This window comes from Rhinopithecus roxellana, chromosome 14 (assembly GCF_007565055.1).
Source record: "Rhinopithecus roxellana isolate Shanxi Qingling chromosome 14, ASM756505v1, whole genome shotgun sequence".
Lineage (NCBI taxonomy): Eukaryota > Metazoa > Chordata > Mammalia > Primates > Cercopithecidae > Rhinopithecus > Rhinopithecus roxellana.
In genome coordinates this window covers 78,210,196-78,230,050 of record NC_044562.1, presented here as the reverse complement: position 1 = coordinate 78,230,050, position 19,855 = coordinate 78,210,196, and the positions used below count along the sequence as shown (strand labels likewise).

The 19,855-nt window shown below is 34.2% G+C and overlaps 1 protein-coding gene across 7 annotated transcripts in view; it reads left to right on the top strand.

Moving 5' to 3' along the window:
* The window catches only part of UBR3 (ubiquitin protein ligase E3 component n-recognin 3), a 282,358-nt gene that overhangs the window by 180,002 nt on the left and 82,501 nt on the right, over positions 1-19,855 (top strand). For all 7 annotated transcript variants that reach the window (XM_030916531.1, XM_030916525.1, XM_030916526.1 and 4 more), the window contains one exon: positions 6,263-6,348. In XM_030916531.1, the coding sequence (XP_030772391.1) occupies positions 6,263-6,348 (86 nt within the window). The remainder of the gene's footprint in view (positions 1-6,262; positions 6,349-19,855) is intronic.

Sequence of the window (19,855 nt, the reverse complement as noted above, 5' to 3'; positions counted from 1 at the left end):
ACATTTTTAATATCAGTTGAAATTATGTTTAGTTTTAGTGCCTCCTAGGATAACTATAAGTGCGCAGCTTTCTTTTATTTCCTGAAGAGGTTTTATTTTAATGAAATATTTGCATATATGTTACTAAGCATTAATAAATAGTACATGGGGGAAAAGTATGTTACTAACATTTTGGGACAGATATATACCTTGAAGCATGTATTATATATGAGACCTGTCAAAAAGTGATAATACTGAGAACTAAAACGTTGTAATATGTTAAACCCTTCGATTTATGGAAAAATAAGAACAGTAAGGAGTAGAAGAACTTTGTTTTAAATAGAAACTGGAAATATCTAGCGATAGCCTGAAAGACGGGAGTTTAGAAAAATCAGATAAGGGAGAGGAAGCAAGGGATCAGGCATGTTCTGAACCTCAATTTGTAGTGAGTAAGGGGCTCAAGAAAGCTGTTAGAAGTAAATGTTTGTCATCTTTCAGATTAGAAAGGATTAGTCTAATTGTGTGCCATACAGAAGCAGTAGTTCTAAATGGGAATTTTGGAAAACTTGAGTGAAAATGCAGAACCATAAAAGAAGTAAATAGAGGAGAAGCAGACACAACTAAGAACTTGTAAATGCATTCTGCCAAAACTGACTCTGTACATCCTTGAATATCTCTGGAAGCATATTTCATATTTTATCTAAGTATTGTAATAGGTAAGATTTAGAGAGATAATGTGACTTGAAGTCATACAGCAAGTTAGTGGCAGAGTAGGATCTCTTGAGTCAAGGTTTAGTGTTTTTTTCAATTTGCTACCTTCCTTTTTCCTTTCCTATGTTTAGCTTTTATAAGTTGTATTATGTATATAGTTAATCATGGCTATTCTCTCTGGCCCACTTCTGGAACAGAGGGTAATGAAAGAGTAAATGAACTATACATAGCCTTTGGAACCCAGGAGAAGTGGAACCAGACTTAGAAAAATTACAGCAAGCAAATTAGAGCTCAAGATAAGGAACATTAGTTAGTCTGAGAATGCAAATACTGGACATGGGTTGATGTAAAAGGATCTAATGGATTGGAAAGTAACTTTGTAGTTTGTATATTCCTAGCCTCTTGTTTATCTAGAATGTTTTTGGGGAAGACATAACAATTTGGTATCTTGTTTCTGGAGAGTTACTAGTTACTACATTCTTGCAATAAAAGATACTTTATGTGAAAACAAAACTGAATATAATTTAACTTTGCCAGGGTGCCAAGGTTTTACAGAACTTCCATATGATACTGTGATTATAACATTGTAGGCAATTGGGTTGAATATGGATCAACTCAGTTCTGCTATACATATTTATACACATACATGATCACAGACCTACACACATTTATGTTGCTCATGTATTTATGCCTTTATTTTTATTGGAGTTGACCTTTTAAGAAAATCTTTATTGAATGGAAATGTGTATTTGGAATTTTCCCGTAGTATGATAAATCAAACAATTTGATTTAAATATAATTTAGTGGAAGTTTTAGATCCTCATTTCTTGGTTTAAGTTTATAAGTAACTTAGAGAAAAAAGCTTGCAATGATAATGGGAGACCTTCTGGATCAAGACATTTTGGTTTCTTTATTTTTTAGAGAAGCAGGGACAGATGTCAAATACTTTACTAAGGTGTAGACAGAGAAACAGAGAAAATATACTTCCCGCATCCTTTTCTGAAACTTAATGATAAGCTCTAAAGCAGCAAAACAATAATTCTGAAAATGAGTGTATATAACACTTTAAAACTTTATTATCCTTTGTTTGGAATTCCCCAAAATATTGCAAAGCTCTTCCAGTGAGGCGACATTCCTTCTCTAAGTTTTACTTAGTCATTACAAAGAAAACAAAGGCTGGGCATGGTGGCTCACACCATAATCTCAGCACTCTAAGAGACCAAGGAGGACTGCTTGAGACCAGGAGTTTGAGACCAGCCTGGACAACATAGTAAAACCCTATCTCTATGAAAAATAATAAAAAAAAATTAGCTAGGTTTGGTGGCACACATCTGTAGTCCCAGCTACTTGGGAAGCTGAGCTGGGATGATCGCTTGAGCTACAAGAGATGGGAGGTCAAGGCTATAGTGAGCTGTGATCGAGCCACTGCACTTCAACTTGGGCAACAGAGCAAAACCCTGTCTAAAAAAAATAAAAAATAAGAGAAACAGATTGACTCAGAAATTAACATGTATTGAAGGAAAAAAGTATATTGTATTCTATTTAAATAGGTTGTAATTTTCTCAAAACAGGAAACCAGACCTTTTATGCGTAACATATAACTTATTTATGCATAACATATAACATTTATTCCTAAAAGGTGAACATTAAAATATTTAGCAATATTTGATCATTTAAAATATTTAACAATAAACTTACTTTGAATTAAGTTTTGAAGTGATTTTAAAATGTATAATTCATTAGAACTTGCACGTTTATTTGTATTTAGTATTAGTAATGTGAGTAGAATACAACCCTCATTTCTTAGAGCTGAATTTCTCCCTGCTGAATAATTTTGTTTGCTCTTCAGAGAGTTTGAATTTTGGATATTTAGAAGCAAAGTGTTTCTGGTGAGTTTTAGAGTTTTTTGTTCTTTAGTTTTTTTTGTAAGACAGTACATGTCTTTTGTTTTTAAATTTTATTTGCATGGTGAAGCCTTGGAGAATTTTCTGAGGATATCAGAGAAGAAACTGTTGGAAAATCCATTCAAATTTAAAATAATTTAAAAATTAATCAAAATTATTACATTCAAGTTTTAATGTATTTCCAAAATTTTCTTTCTATTGCAAATGTCAGTCATCTAAACAGATAATGGAAAGCTAATTTGGGGGAAGAAAGTTTTCTTTTTTTAATACCAATTCATTATTTTGTTCTTGAAACAATGAATGACATGAATTTCAGTAACTGATTTTTCCAAGGATTTTGGACTCAAATTTCATATAATCAAGAGGTATTGGTGAGTAGCAGGTGGTTTGTATAGAGAAAAATGGAAAGAAAATGAAACATAAGTAACTGCAGTGTAGGTGGAGAGACATCTTTAAATTGTGGTTACTCAATAGAGTCAATGTACCTTCATAGGTTAGTTACTTTGTAAACTAATTATGTTCAAAATAAAAGGGATGCTTGCTAAATACCAAATTATGAATCCTTTTAAAAAACAGAAAATTCTTTCCTAAAACAGTCCTTTTTTTGGGGCTTGAACGGGGGTCACTACTGGGTTTAAGGGAATGGAAGAGTTAGGAAAAGAAAGAAAATAAACTGCAGGGGCTAAAGAGAATCTTATAATTGGTTACATATCAAAAAAAGAGATGTCATTCTCCCCCCCCCCGCCTTTTTTTTTAAGCATCTTGCCAGGTACCATTGGGGATTTAGAAGCTATGTATGAAATAATCCCTGTTCTCCAGGAATTTACAATTTAGTTGGGGAGATGGAAGTAATATAACATCAATCTATATAACAGAATATAATTTGTTTTTAAAAATGTCATATAGAGAAAGTACTGTAGAACTTCTGAAGGGAAGATGAACAAATTGAAATATGAAATATGCGTAAGGCCTTCTTTCCTGTCCCAGGAAAGCTTCCTGGAGAAGTTAAAACTTGAATTGCCTCTTGTATAATGTAGGCTGTGGAATGGATGAAGATACTGTTTTTTTTTCCCCCTGAGAAATTGAGTAACTTGCTCAACTACTAAGTGGTCTACTCAGGCCTTGAACCTAGACCTCTTTCCAGAAGCTTTGCCTTTTTCACCAAACCAACGTGTGTTTGAGAGTGTGGGGTGTGTAGTGTGTGTACACACATTTGTTTTTCAAATTATAGTCTAAAATAGAAGTTAGTGTTGAATGGGGGGTTGAGAGGACAGCATACTTTGGCCATGCAAAAAGAAGCTGGAGCATAGTTAGAGGGGTTTTTAATACGCATATCTAGGTGGCCACTAGGGTAGGCTTTAAACAGTCTTTCTCATCATTATTTCAGATGTGGAGATATTCTCCTTTTTCTTCCAAACTAATTTGAATGTATTTGTGTTAGAAAGTATAGAAAAGAGTCTACTTTTCTTTCACAGCAAAAAGCTCAGAAAATTACCACTCCCAGCATATCTTTAGTTTTACATCATTCATTGAGAAGGGAAGAAACATAATACTGCTGTGTGAATTTCAGCAGCTGAGGAAATGTGAACGTGGGACATGTGACCCATTTGTGTGTTCTTTAGCATGTCTCAAAGGACCAATTTTCACATAAATGAAATAAAAGTTGATATTTAGAGCCATATTGATTTTTAAAATCCTAGATATTGCTAGATGCAGTGGTGTGCGCCTATTCCTGGCTACTTGGGAGGCTGAGGCAGGAGGATTGCTTGAGCACAGGAGTTCAAATATACCCTGGGAAACACAGCAAGACCTCATCTCTCAAAAAAAAATGTTAAGAAATGTAAAATCCTAGATATTATTACACAGTAATCCTTTGGATAGGTAGTTTTTTTATTTTTAATTCAGAAAGAATATTGCATAGGAGATCTTCCAGTCATCATCTGGAATAATTAATTAGATTTTACTAGTTTTTTTTCCAGTATTCTTTGCAATGAAATTCTTAGTAACATGTTTGTCATCCTTTATATTTGGGGATTGAGAAAACAGAATTGTTCTTATATTTAATTTTAATGAATATTTTTGCAAATATGGTGAAATGTTGACATTCCGGTTTTAACATTCATTTGTAAGTATTGTTTGTGTTTCTGGTTAGCTCTCTTGAAAGTAGTATCTAGGAAATCTTAGTTTTTATAAGAGAATATAGCCATTAATTTTTTTCTACAGATTAGGCAACAGAAGATTTGTGAAAACAAAATGTATTGATCTCATTTATATTCCCTTGATGAAGGAACACATGCTGGTCTCCGCTCGCTTTCTGTCCACTAGTATGAAATCCCTGTCCCTGCTTCCTTGCTGGTAGGTTTTTAGAAGTTCAGTGAGCAATGCAAATCGCCTGAAGGGTGGAAAATTCCCTTGTCACACAGATGCCCTTATCAGCAGCAACCAGATGGAGCTCTGAGCGGGAACATTATCAGTGTTAAATTGCTTTTTCTCCCACCCTGAGTAGAGAGGATTAAAGCATTCCTTTAGAAATGGGTGGCAAATGTACAGACTTAGGAATATTAATATTTTTAACAATTTGCATTTATAAGTAAATACATGGAAATATAATCTCAAAACATTCTGTGTTAAAAATACAACCAAACCAGTGTAAAATGTTTTGTTTTAAATAAAACAGGATAATAGTCTTTCATGAATTCACTTGCAAAGAGTAAGCTTGAAACTGCTTTTTCTCTTTTTTTTTTTTTTTTTTTTAAGTGGGACAGTATCTCACTATTAGGGCTAAATGCATATCTTGGATATAAACTAGTCTATTCAGTTTTGGTTGTAGAAAATAAAGGTATGTCTAAGTGTATTAATACTGTTGAAGAAAAATACAATTTAAATTCTTTCTCAGAGTTGTCATTTATTTTGGCATAATTGGTTATTTTACTGCTACTGTTTTTGAATAAATCCTTAGATTCTGCATTAGTTTGATTTTTGAAATGTTGATTTATTGATTATTGCTATTTTGTAAGCTAATAATTGCTAAATACCTTGCAATTTCAGGTGTATGAACAATATTGATGGTTAGCCATATCAATAGTTACACAGTGTATTTTAATGAAACTAGTTTTAGAAGTCCATAAGAGAGACTGCTGTTAAATTATGTGTGTTGTTCATAGCCATTTCGATATTAGTGATTTTGTTTCTTAATATTGATTTCCAGATACCATCTAACCTCTAATGAATGATAACCATTTCTCTGATAGAAAAATTGGTATGCCCTTGTGTTTTATATGGCAATAACCACCTACACAGTGGCTGATGTTGGAGTAAAAATTCTTTCTTCATATTCTTATGAAGGTTTATGAAATATGTTGCAGGTTTTTTTTTCTTAAGGCCTAGTTTTTAGTATGTGCCAAGAGTTGGGACTTTGCAACAATTACACCATGATGTGTGCAATTTTTTGCAGGTATAAATATGAACATATAAATAAGGATGGATAAATTGTTCCCTTTTTATTTCTAAATATCAGATAAATACGATTATTATTGATACAACATAAAAACTGCTTTTGCAAAAAAAGTTGAAGAACTTTAATTTTTAGGTTGATTCAGACATGTCAATAAAGCAGATTAATAAAGAATCTTCAGTTTAGTGACTGAGATATAATGTTTTACTTACAGAACGAATTTAGAACTTGAATTGATTCATCGAGGAGGCAATTTGTGTTCAGGTGGTGCAAGCACAGCTGGCAAAAGGTCTTGTTTAAGTAAGTACTAACTAGTGCTAAATTAAAAAAAAAAAATTCTGTCATTTTTGGAAGCATTGACAGGTAAAGTGACATTTTGGTGTATTTCAAATTCTCTCTATGTTATATATGGTCTATATAGATAGTGATACATACTTTAAATGGTTAATCTTGTACTTGGAAGAATCATATGAATATTTAGCTCTTTCTAGATTATGATTACCTAGTAGATAAATGTGATGCTAAGTGATGAGGTTTGTACTGTTTCAAAATTTAAGCACTGTATTATTCTCAGCTATAAAAAATTGTCCTTAAACTTTAATTCTCTTAAAGAATTTTTACATTGAATTAAGAAAATATAAAGACAATATATGTTGCCCACAGATTTATATTATTGCTATTAATGAAGATATTAGTGCTATATTTTGATGTGCATATTAAAATGAATTGAAATTGCAGATGTTTGCTTTTATTTATATATATACTTTATGTTATAAAATGAGCATAATTCTGCAATCTTGTTTGTAAAGATATATTTGAGAAAAGTGTAACTTGTAATTTAAGGTAGATTTTTCATGAGCATGGCTTTAATGCTATCATTTTTTAGTCATTGTTTAGAGAATTAAGGTGAATACTAGGAATAATATTATTGAATGTCACCATATAGCTCTGATTATTGGCCCCAGATCACTGGAGTTGAAATATTACCTAATGTGATTGGTGTAGGAAATAAAACTTGTTTAAAACACATAATATAGTCTTTTGAAAAATGAATATTTTTCTTAAAATACTAAAAAAAGTATTAAAAATTATCAATACGTGTTGGTGTTTTAACAAAAATATGTTATTTCAAAAAATATGTAATTTTGAATTGATTTCAGAGCAGAGGGATGATCAAAAGCACTTTAAAATTTCTAACATAAAAGCAAACGTATGTGAAATTTTAACTTGGTTATCTTTAAAGTCTTATAAATTGCATTAGAATTTGATCTTTTCTTTTGGATTGTCACTTTATTCCTAGAACTTAAGATTTTGGAGGTTATTATTTTTATTTTTTAACCAAGTATTAGTAAAAATTGACCCCTCTCTGCATTCATCTAAACCCTATTTCTATTCAGTGCTTTACTAGTATGTTTCAAAGGTAGTTGTTGATACATGGGAGTTTTAGTTTCTAATCTGTTTGAATTAATAGATATAATAATCATTTTAGTTATATAAATTATTCCTTCTTGTTAATTTGTTATTAATTGATGTTTGGCATTGGCTGATAATATTTCAGAAACCGTTGTGTTACAAAGTGTTTAGTGAATGATTTTCTGTTTTTAAAAATCTACTTAATTTTTTTTCTCTGAGGCACTTAAACTTATCTAGAGGCTTGTAAATAATGAATCTTTCCAGATTCCTGAAAATAGTAATAAAATTCTGGTGGTAATCACTTCAATTACCAGAGTCAATTTTGTAATTTAAATTGTTAAATTTATAGTTACTTTCAGATTTTTGCTTATTTTTCCCTTTACTAAATAAGAAATTATACTGTGCCAGTATAGACAAAGTCATGATACAGTTTATCCTAAATATAAGTTAATGTGTTTCTTAGTTTTTGTATAATTTATTATTGTTCAATTCTTATTTATCCTAATATTAATAAAAGCAGCCTGTATGTCATATATATAGAATATGTTGTATATATACAAAATCCCACTATCTTACAAGTGTATGAACTTAGTATTTGTTATTTATTCAAATAAAATTCAAACTTAAATTGTACACCAGGACTTAAATTGATGATGATTCATGGGATCTCAGTGCAAATATCTCATTTTTTTGATCTTCCAGTGCAACTTCAGTGGTATTATAAAAAAAAAAAATTCTTTTTTCTAGGGAAAAATCTTCTTGTATTCATATTTTCCTTTTTCTGTTGATTGCTCTTTATTACTTTTTGAAAATCTCATTTTTAATGTTTTTTTCTTCCGTAATGTTTTTGAGGAGAGTGAGAAAATGCCTCACTGATTAAGCAAATGATAAGGGAACTTTTTTCTTTATAAGAATATCACACTTTTGAAATACTGTTCTGTTACGACTTCTTGATGAAACTGAAAATTTGTCTAGTCAGGAAAACTTCTAATAAATTTTGTCTAGAAAAGATTGCGTCATGCCTGGTATATAATTATGGACACACACACACACACACACACACACACACACACACACACACACACGTACACTCAGTGGGGGAGAAGAGAAGAAGATTGTTCTTTCTACAACAATGAAAGCAGAAAATATTAATGGCCAAATCTCTAGTGAGAAATAAAATTGAAATGGAACAATGCCATTCAACTACATCTTCAAACATTTTTAAATAGTTGAGGGTAGTTAACCAATGTCAATCAGAGCAAAACGTCAGTCCTAAAAATATGTGTGTGGGAAATTTTCCATAGTAAAAAGTTACTCAAATTAGCTCACATAGCAGCATACTATGGTATTTTAATAATATCCTACGTTTGTAGTTTTAAAGTTTGTAAAGTTCTTTCACGTAAATTATTTAATCTTTAGAACAACCATGTGAAATAGGTGTTGTCTCTTTTTCATAGAAAAGGAATCTGAAGTTCAGAGTGATTGCCTTGCCAAATCACACAGCTGGAAAATGTCAGAGCTTGCACTTGAGCGCAGCTCTTCTGACTATAAATTCAGTTATATAAGACATATCTCCTGCCCTTAAGTGTCCCAAAGGATGCAGAACTTTTAAGACCTTTCACCCATTGGTTTAGTCAAAGACACTCTACTATACAACGTTGACTTGGGATCTTTCCAGGCCCTTCTGTGCTAACTCTTCTATTTATCTTGTCTATTTTCTTTTATCAGCCTTTCACCATAAATCCTTTGTTCTGAGCCATCTTTTCAGACATTTTTGCAAGTTCTAGTCCTGAGTCCTTCTGCCCTGGATACCAGTTAGTTCTCCTTTATTCCTTGCCAGTTTGCTGGCTGGTTCCCCTTGCTCTTGCTGTGAGCCATGTGCGCTAGCTCTCACATACAGCATAGCTGCTGATTCCTGGGTCAGAGTTCTAGCCCTTCTCCTTACCCACCAGGGAAGATCAGGCATTTAGGACTTTGTATTCAGCACATGATACTGGTTGTAGAGACTGGTTCTCATCTGCTGGACTTGTATTCAGCAGATGAGATTTGTTCAAATGCCATGTCCACCAAAAACTTCACTGATTCCAGCAGTGAATTTCCTAGAAGTTCTAGGGAATTTAGAGGTTTGGGATCATATCTATCTGCTGGAATCAGTGAAGCTTTTGGTGGACAAGGCATTTGAACAAGACTTTGAAAGGTAAGTGAGGTTTAGAGTTTTTGTTACAAATTGATATATACAGTAAGTACCACCAACTTGGTTAGCAACATATGTTGGAAAAAGCAGATGTGAAAATTAAAGGCATAACTTTTTATTAAGAAAAATATTAAGCTTACTGTATTAATTTCTTCATTCAAGTGATTTGAAAGTAAATATGACACTCCATAAATTCTAGTGACGTTCACATGCTTTTGACACTTTTTTGGCATGATATTCTCAGTGTATTTCTCAAGTAGAAATTGTTGAAACCATTGGCAATGCCATTTGATAGATTATTAATATTGGAGCATAATATAAAAATTATTTGTAGGTAAACTTTTTTCCTGTCTTTGGGTCTGTCTGAGAATTTTTCTGCTTATTACTGTCATTTAACTAAGAAACCACAGTTCATGTCTCAAATGGATTCCATGATTTTATAGAGAGATTAAAAATGAAACGGTAGTCAAGAGAGGATAAGGCAAACTCTTACCTTGACATTTTCCTTTGGGAAGTTCTGACTTAATTTTGATGTAATCTATGATCTGATCAAGAAATTATGCATAGTCACTGCAGTAAATAATTTCTACCAGAATTTGTTATTCATAGCAAGCAACCCAGCTTAGATCTGTGCAGGCAACTTAAAATAGTTCTACTTTCTCAAAGAGTGAATTTTTGGTGAATTTAAAATTACAGAAAATTAGCCAGGTGTGATGGCTCACTCCTGTGATCCTAACATTTTGGGAAGCTGAGGTGGGGAGGATCACTTGAGTCCAGAAGTTGTTAACAGCCTGGGCAACATAGGGAGAACCTCATCTCTAAAAAGAAAAAAAAAATTAGCTGGGTGTGGTGGTGTGAGCCTGTGGTCCCAGCTACTCAGGAGACGGAGGTGGGAGGATCGCTTAAGCCCAGAAGGTGGAGGCTGCAGTGAGCCATGATTGTGCCATTGCACTACAGACTGGGCGACAGAGCAAGATGCTGTCTCAAAAAAAAAATTATAGAAAATTATTTTGACATTAATTTCTCCCTGCAGTTAGGCAGCATAAAGATGTTGTTAAACAAGTAATGAGTTTTAACAAAATTACTCTTTAATTTTGAGCAACAGGGTCTCCCCTTTGTCACTCAGGCTGGAGTGCAGTGGCACAATCATAGTTCACTGCAGCCTCGAACTCCTGGGCTCAAGCAATCCTCCCACCTCAGCCTCCCGAGTAGCTAGGACAGCAGACACACATCGTCATGCCCAACTAATTTTTTAATATATTTCGTTGTAGAGATGGGGTCTCGCCATGTTGACGAGGCTGGTCTCAAGGTTTTGGCCTTAAGCAGTCCTCCCACCTTGGCCTCCCAAAGTGCTGGGATTATAGGCATGAACCACTGTGCCTGGCCTAAAATTATTTTTAAGTAGCCTGGCCTTATTATTTCACATTTAGTAGTAAAATTTTGACATTGATGGTTTGTGAAAGCCTTTTTCAAATGTAAAAATATCAATTTCTGCAAGCAGACTAAATAACAATTTTGTTCAATTTTTGTTACCATAAAAAGGACGAAAATTTGGCCATCAAATTATTATAATGGTCAAAAGGTATAAATTAATACAAAAATGTGTAAATTGTCTGCTGAGATTAGTTATTGATAAAATTTGATGGCTAAAAGCTGATTTTGTGGTATTTGGGAATGTTTTATGTTCTGAAGAGCCAGTTGGTGTGTATTTAGGGCCAACATGAAAGATGCATATGTGGTGGAATAGACAACAGCAAACTAGGAGTCATAGGCATGTGCTTAGGCAAGACATTTTATGTTTTTGGCTTCAGTTTCCTCATCTGTAAAATTAGTGTATTAGACTGGATGATCTGTGTCCTGACAGATGTTCATGGTTGTTAACTCTTACACGCAAAGCTCCAATCTGGAGCTTTTTCCCCCTGTTAATTAACATCATTGACATTAAGCACAAAAGGCAAATAGCTGGACTAGGAGTTATACTATAGGAACTTTTAGAATTATATTTTATCTATAGTCATACACTATAGAATAAATCAAGGCTTGGAGTTTTTGTTGTTCTTTTGATACATCTTACGAATTCAGAAGATTTTGGTATTTTGTTTTATATTTTATTTTGCTCTTCATTTTAAGTAGTGCATAAATAAAAAATAGAGGCTGTCAATAAAGTCACATGATAAATAGAATCAGAATCTTTGAGCTAAAAGTTACTTAGGAAATCACCTAGTCTAAATGTTATCTAGCTCAGGCATCTTGTACCTACTATTCCAATCATTTGTGCTCTGCTTAAACACTTTCAGAGATAAAGAGTACTTTTTGAGATAGGTGAGGAGTTTGGTAAGCCTTTTAAAGGATGGTGATATTAAAAGGCAGCATAGTGTAAACTAGAGAGTGAGATTCTGTTCCTCATTAATACCCAGTCAGAGGATTGTTGTAAGAATTCAATTTTATAATATATATTCTAGTTTCTATAGATTGTAAATCTCAACATTAATATTTCTCCTACTTCAACACTATAATTGTCAAATTAGGGGGTGTGTGGATAAGAAGAAGGAGCAAGATAACAATTTTTAGCTCAATTTTTGTTTTAGTCTATAACAATATACCATAGACTGCGTGGCTTATATACAACAGAAATGTGTTTCTCACAGATCTGGAGGCTGGGAAGTCTAAGATCAAGGCTCCAGCAGATTTGGTGTCTGGTGAGGACCTGCTTGCTTCCTCATACATAGCTGTCTTCTCACTGTAACCTCACGTGGTAGAAGTGGCAAGAGATCTCTCTGGGATCTCTTTTATGAGAGCACTAATCCCATTCATGAGGGCTTCCTCATGACCTAATCACTTCTCAAAGGCTCACCTCCTTATGCTAACCTTAGGGTTAGGACTTTAGCGTATGAATTTTGGTGGGACATAAACATTCAGTCCATTGCAGTTTTTTTTAAGGGACTTGACAAACATTCTTTTGACCTCTTCAGAGATGAGATTAGGAGGACGGAATGAGATTTATCCACATGATAAAGTTGGTCTGTTGAGAACAAAATACATTGTTAATTTGGAGAGGTTTAAGAATGTGGCATGAAAATTTAAGTTAGAGGAGTGGCTTTAACTTTTCTTTAAGGCCTTTCTGAAAGTCCCATGATTTGTGACTTAAGTAGCCAGGCCTTTCTGTATTTATAATTTGGGCATTCTAAGAACTAAGTACCATAGATAGTAGTTTTCACTATCAGGGCATAGGGGTCTTCAGATCTTACTTGGCTTAGGGCAAGGCAGCTTCTTTCTTCTGCAGTTAGATGGGACAAACCCTACGCCTATTTTAAATGAGGTGCTTAAATTAGACCTGGATTCATGGAATGTGCCTCTTTAGTAAAGGGGAAATTAGGAGTCCTAAGAACTGACTTCTCTCTTCCCCTTCCTAGGGCTACCTATATGCAGAAACAGAATTGTACCTCTCCCTGCCTCTTATCATCCTAAGCTCTGTCAGAAAGGGAAAAGGGGAGGCTTCTAGTCACTGAAACCTTAAAGTAGAAGGTGAACAATTTGATGAAGCTAATAATAATACTTGTGGATACTTGAGGTAACCAGAGAATGATGTCATAGTGTGCCTGGGAGTGGACACATAGGAACTCTGGGAGGCAGGAGAGGAACACAGCATGGAAATTATGAAAGTACTAAAGACAGTCTTTTTCTTCACTGTCTTCCCTTCCTCACATGGCAGAAAAAACCTCTCCAAAGGAAGCAACACTTCCCCACTCTATTCCCAAACTCCCATGTGTCCTTGTTGACTTGCGAAAACATAGCATACATAGCATACAGTGCTGGAAAGAACACCAGGTTGGAGTTTGAAGATGTGGATTCTAGTGTATTTGTTACCTGTTGGACTTCAGGAAACTAACCTAACTTTTTACCTCATTGTGGAAGTGAGGATGATGGTACTTATACTGACTATCTGATATATCCATCAAAGTTAATGTAATGATCAAATAGTATTAGATATATGAGCTAAAGTATCTTACATAATATGTTATTATATATAATAATGATTATTAAACTTGTCTTTTAACCCTTTAAAATTCTACCATAACTGCCACATGATTCTCTGCCCTGCCTTGCCTGGAGTGCTTAGGAATGGGATAGGGAGAGATGAGTCAGCTCCTGTCATCCATAACATCAACCTTCTGTCTCTTGGGAACCAGATCTACAGATGTTCCCTTCTTCTTGGACCTGTTCCCAGACCTCATTTAAGGAGCTCTCTCCCATCTCTTCATGGCTCATTTCTCAGGAACGTACAGAGGAACCAGTGGAAGCTGGCTTTGCTGTGAGAGGTGTATACTCACACCTATTACAATTCACCTTAGGATAAATAGGTCAGAACCATTTCCTCACTTTAATTATTCAATTGCAGAGAAAGGGAGGTTTTTTTTTTCCACCGCTATGATATTTCAGAGAATCATTTGGCTAGTTGAGTTTTTTTTTTTTTAAGGGACAGGGTCTTGCTTTGTTACCCATGCTGGCCTCAAACTCCTGGGCTCAAATAATCCTCCCACCTCAGCCTTCTGAGTAGCTGGGACTACAGGTATGTGTCACCTTGCCTGACTGAGGTTTTTTTCATTGACAGTGATTTAACCATTGATGACTAGACTGGTAAGACTGAAATCTTGAATGCAGACCCAGTTAAGTTTACCTTAGGTACATTTTAACAGTGGTACAATTTAAGATAGAACCATACTTATCAAAGTCATTCTTTTTTTTTGAGACAGAGTCTCACTCTGTTGCCCAGGCTGGAGTGCAGTGGCACCGTGTCGGCTCACAGCAACCGCTGTCTCCTGGGTTCAAGCAATTCTCCTGCCTCAGCCTCTTAAGTAGCTGGGATTATGGGCGCCCACCACCACACCCAGCTAATTTTTGTTTTGTTTTGGTTTGGTTTGGTTTGGTTTGGTTTGGTTTGTTTTTGAGATATTTTGATCTGTCACCCAGGCTGGAGTCCAGTGGCGTGGTCTTGGCTCACTGCAACCTCTGTCTCCCAGGTTCAAGTGATTCTCCTGCCTCAGCCTCCTGAGTAGCTGGGATTACAGGCACCTGCAACTACACCTGGCTAATATTTGTATTTTTAGTAGAGATGGGGTTTCACTATGTTGGTCTCGATCTCCTGACCTCATGATCCACCCCCCTTGGCCTCCCAAAGTGCTGGGCTCACAGGTGTGAGCCACCACACCTGGCAGGAAGTCTTCAGGATAACTCTTTAATGTCTTTATATCTTAATGATCAGTATGAGTATAGTAAGAAATAACCTACCAGTTTTAGATTTCTTGCATGTTTAGAAATAACTGACAGAGAGGGCTGGAGGTGGGTAGATCACGAGGTCAGGAGATCGAGACTATCCTGGGTAACACCGTGAAACCCCATCTCTACTAAAAATACAAAAAATTAGCTGGGCATGGTGGCAGGAGCCTGTAATCCCAGCTACTTGGGAGGCTGAGGCAGGAGAATTGCTTGAACCCGGGTGTCGGAGGTTGCAGTGAGCTGAGATTGTGCCATTGTCCTCCATCTTGGGCAACAGTATGAGACTCTATCTCCAAAAAAAAAAAAAAAGAAAATAAATAACTGACAGAGATACACAGTTTCCAGGATGGTACTGGAACATCTGTTTCGAAAGCATTTTTGATAAGATTTAGACATATGATAACTTTGGTTTTAGTTTCTTTAAGTGGATATTCTTGAGGTCATAAAAATTGGCATAATAGTATCTGTGTGTGTGTTTGTGTGTGTGTGTGGTATTCATACACATCATGTGAAACTCAATTATATAATAAATTTGGAGTTATATTTTATAGAGTTTTTTTTTTTTTTTAAATAGTCTTACCTTAATGTTGACAAAGGTAGAAGGATTTCTTAAACCTTACTTTTTGGTTCTAGCTAGGAGTACTTATAATTAAGTCTTAAATTTTCTTAAGAATAAACTGGTCTTTCAGTGTTGTTTTCTCATTTTCAGTAATGATGTGTCTGTCTTGTCATTAATCACATTATAATACTTTAGACTTGTCACAGTTGTAAAGAATTTGATTAGATATTGCAGAAAATAGAATTTATCCCAGGTGAGTTGTCGCATGGGAACCATCATGGGAAGAAGATGGTAGGAGCAAGTAGGTCAAGCACTGCTTTAGTAGTTAGAGTTGAGAGGTCAGTCTCTTTTGGGGAAGTGAAAGTAGGGCTGATTAATTGGCCTGCTTCTTGGTAACTGAACCAATGTGTCATTGTGACAGAGAGGGAAAAGTAGAAAATCATCATGAATTTTATGTTTATATTTATGATTTTTTCATAGAATTGTAAATATATAATGCTCAGCCTACTTTTAAAAATCCTATTATATGTCAAGCACTTGTGCTAGCCTAGGAGGTACAAAAATGTAAAGACACAATTGTCTTCTTCAGGGAGATCTGACCATCTAATGAGAGAGGAAAACATGAAAAATAATTACAAAACTGTGTAAGAGATGCTAAAATTGAAATAGATAGCACAAGGTACGGATAATGCATAAAGTAAGGGGATAATCTGATCTTTCTGAGGTATCAGAACCTTACAGAGCAGCACATGAACTGGCTCTTGAAAGATGAATTGAGTTGGCCTGAAGGACAAAATGATACTTTTCTAGGCTGAGAGAACAGCTTGCAAAGACATGAGATGACATGACACTTTGGGGAATACTTGAAAAGAAAGGAAGGAAGGTTAAGAAATAAACCTGAAAAAGAAAATGAGCTAGCTCATGAAGGGCTTTCTATGCCTGTTCCTTCAGTGGTTCAACAATCAATTATGAGATATTGTGAACAGATTTATTGATTAGACGGTTTGGAAGGGGTGAACCAAAAGGCATACAGCTGAGTGAGCATTCTGTTGAGCAATTTAGGGGGAAAACAATGTAGTGGCAGAGTGGGCTAGAATAGGATGGATCACAAGAGGCAGAACCAATAGGATTGGTAATCAATTGGATATGGAGGGCAAGGCTGTGGGAGATGACTCCCAAGTTTTTCCTTGGATGTTTGCATGGGTAGTGGTGTCATTCACTGAAATAGGAATTATAAAAGGAAATTAACGTTGGAGCTGGGCTGGGCTGTAAATCAGGTTAGTCTGGGTGTATTGATTTTAAGGTGCCTGTTGAACATCTGAAGTACCACAGAGCCTTGTGAATTGTGAACTTAACAGGTAGAAGTGGGCTTGGGTAGTGTGTGCAGAATGAGAGGGAAAGAGGACTAACAAAGGATTCCTTTTCCTTTTTTTTTATGAGAAATGTCACCTTTTAGGGTTCATTAGCAGAAGAAGGGCACATAAAAGTAACTGAGAAGGAACCGGAGGAAAGCCAGGGGAGAGTGGTATCAAATACTAAGGAAAGAAGAGAAGAGAGTTAAGAATATATGTTAATATATGTTTGTAGAGTGATGGTTTTATGTGGAGACCTTATGTTTCCAATGTATAATAATCTCTAATTTTAGTTGTAATATGTAATTTTAGTTGTACAGTTTATAAATATTAAATTTATTTTGTATTTATACAAAACATATATGCATCTACCTGTATGTAAGCCCAACTTACAAACATACTACAGATTTATGCTATGATTATAACTATTATATTACTATATAATATACTAGAAAGATGATACTATATTTATTTTACAGACCGTAAAACTAAGGTTAGGTAATTTATTTAAGGATACATGGCTAGTACAGACTTGGATTCAGTGCAGGACTTCCTGGCTCCTCCCAGACAGTGGTGCTTCCTATACATAGATTGAAATCACAGCACACTTATAAATGAATTTAAAGGTATTTGTCTTTTCCAAATCTATTTTTATATGTGGATCAAACTTTAGTATTTTAAAATGTGTTATATTGGGAAAGGAGTTAATTTTTTTTTTGCTATTATTCAAAATTTTAATATGCTTTCTTGATGTAATTATTTTTCAACTTTTTAAATGTCATGCATGCAGTTGGTAGGTAATACATTTTTTAAAGTTGTTAACTTTTTGATTATGATTATAGATTCTTCTCATCCTGCGTCTTTAATATTTGTCTGGCATGAGAGGCATTGTTGCTGCTAAATGAATATTAGAGTTCTTTCTTATAAGACTAAATTTTGAAAACAAAATAATGAATAAATAACAATAAACAATGAATTTTATTAACAAATTGAAGTTATTAATGGTTATTTGGTCAGTTCTCTGAGAGAGAGAGAGAGAGAATCCTGTACTTTTATTTTAATCATAAAACCCCCAAGAAGTGGAGTGGTAGAAATAACTAAGAAGTGGCAAATCTTGAATCCTATTCTTAGCTTTTAGAAAAACTATTAAGAGTGAGCTGGCAAGGTACTTCCTTTCTCTGGGCCTATTTTCTCATCTATAGAATGAGGAAATGTTGAAAAACTTTTCTTCTAACATTCTGAAATTCTTAAATTAGGATAGGGATTAGGAAAATAGGTGAATGTAACGTTATTTTCTGTGCTGGCTGTGGTTTCAATGCAAAACAGGTTAGTACAATTGCAGCTTCTAGTATATGTGCTGCCGAAGCGAGCACTACAATTGCAGCTTCTATGCTTTGGATTAAATTAGGGAAACTAAAATGATCCACCTTCATCTTGATAGGAGTTATTAAAATGAGCACTTTGATCAAGTTAATACCTATATAAAAAGAATGCAGAACTCCTCACCATGCAACTTGAGATAATCTTAATATTTTTCTGTGAGAAGAATTTAGTTTTTTAAACACTTTTAGGTTTTAGTCATTAAAACACTCATTAAAAGTATAAATTATATGCTTAGTAATCTCTTATGTATAATTGAATTGAAATAAAATTTACCAATCTTTAGTCCTCTGCTAAAACGTCCCTTGTTCTCAGTATCGTCTATGAAACCAGGTTACTATAAAAACTGGAAATTTGGGGAACTTACTTGCCCCAAAAGTGGGGGTTAATAGTATTACCCACCTAGAATTTTTGTGAAAATTGATTGAGATTATCAATCAATGTAACATAATGCCTGGCACATAATAAGTAACTAAGTCGTTAATAGAATGAAGAAATTTAAGGAAGATTTAGGCTACACATTGACTTATAAATAGGAGATGAAACAGGGTATTTAGATTTTTCTGTTTGTTGTAGAGAGATCAGATTGAAACTTACAAAAATATGTTTCCTTTATCCTGCCCCATAGAATAGAACATTTATTTTACTCAAATTACAGCTCTCATATTTTATAACAGCTTCCCAAAACTACTATACACATACACGCATAAACACACATGCACACCCCATACTACACCACTTATATTGATGGATCTTGTGTAAGTTAACATAAAATATAGTTACTAGGTCTGCTGACCCAGAGCAACAATATCTGGTCTAGTTTTAATTAGAAAATAAGTAACAATAATAGGTTTGTGTCATTCAGTTAGCTTTTTTCTAGATTTAAGAATGAATTTTAATCATATGTTAAGAAGTATCATATCTGAATTTCTAAAATATATCATTGTTTATATAGACCAATTCAGTGGGCAGAGTTCGGAAATATTTTTTTAAGGGAAAAATTTTGATTTCCAAATATCTTTGAGTATGTGTGGCAGAATAATTATTGTCATTTGTACCAAATGACAATTTATACCAAATGACAATTCTTGTCATTTATAACAAAAAAAGAAGAGATGCATCAGATACAAAAGCAATACTTAGGGGTTTTTTTCCAGAATAATTTTAAACATGATATTTTCTTCTAAATGTCTTGAGCAGAATTTTGTTGAAAGCCAAGATTGGTAGATTATTGTTATAATTCAGATAGAAGAAATTTAAATAGTTGGAATAGTACCAAATAATACTCTATTTCAGTTAAGTTTTCTTTATGTAGAATCCAAAGATGATGAATTCACTCTTCAGTCTAAACAAGGTTTAGAGGGACATATTAGGCAAAGAAAGAATTTCACCTAACAGTGAGCTATTAGGATGTTGTGGTTCATATTACTCAGGGTAGAGGATTGAAGATAATAGTAAAGTTTGGTTAGGAGGAGACCACAATGGTGAGAAGTACAAATTGGCAATGCTGCAGCATAAAGTCAAGGACAAGTATGTCTGTGATAGGAGATGAAGAAAACCATTCCTGTATTGAGCATAAGGACAGTCCAGATTCTGGCACAGATTATTTGGATATGTATTTCAGAGTTTACT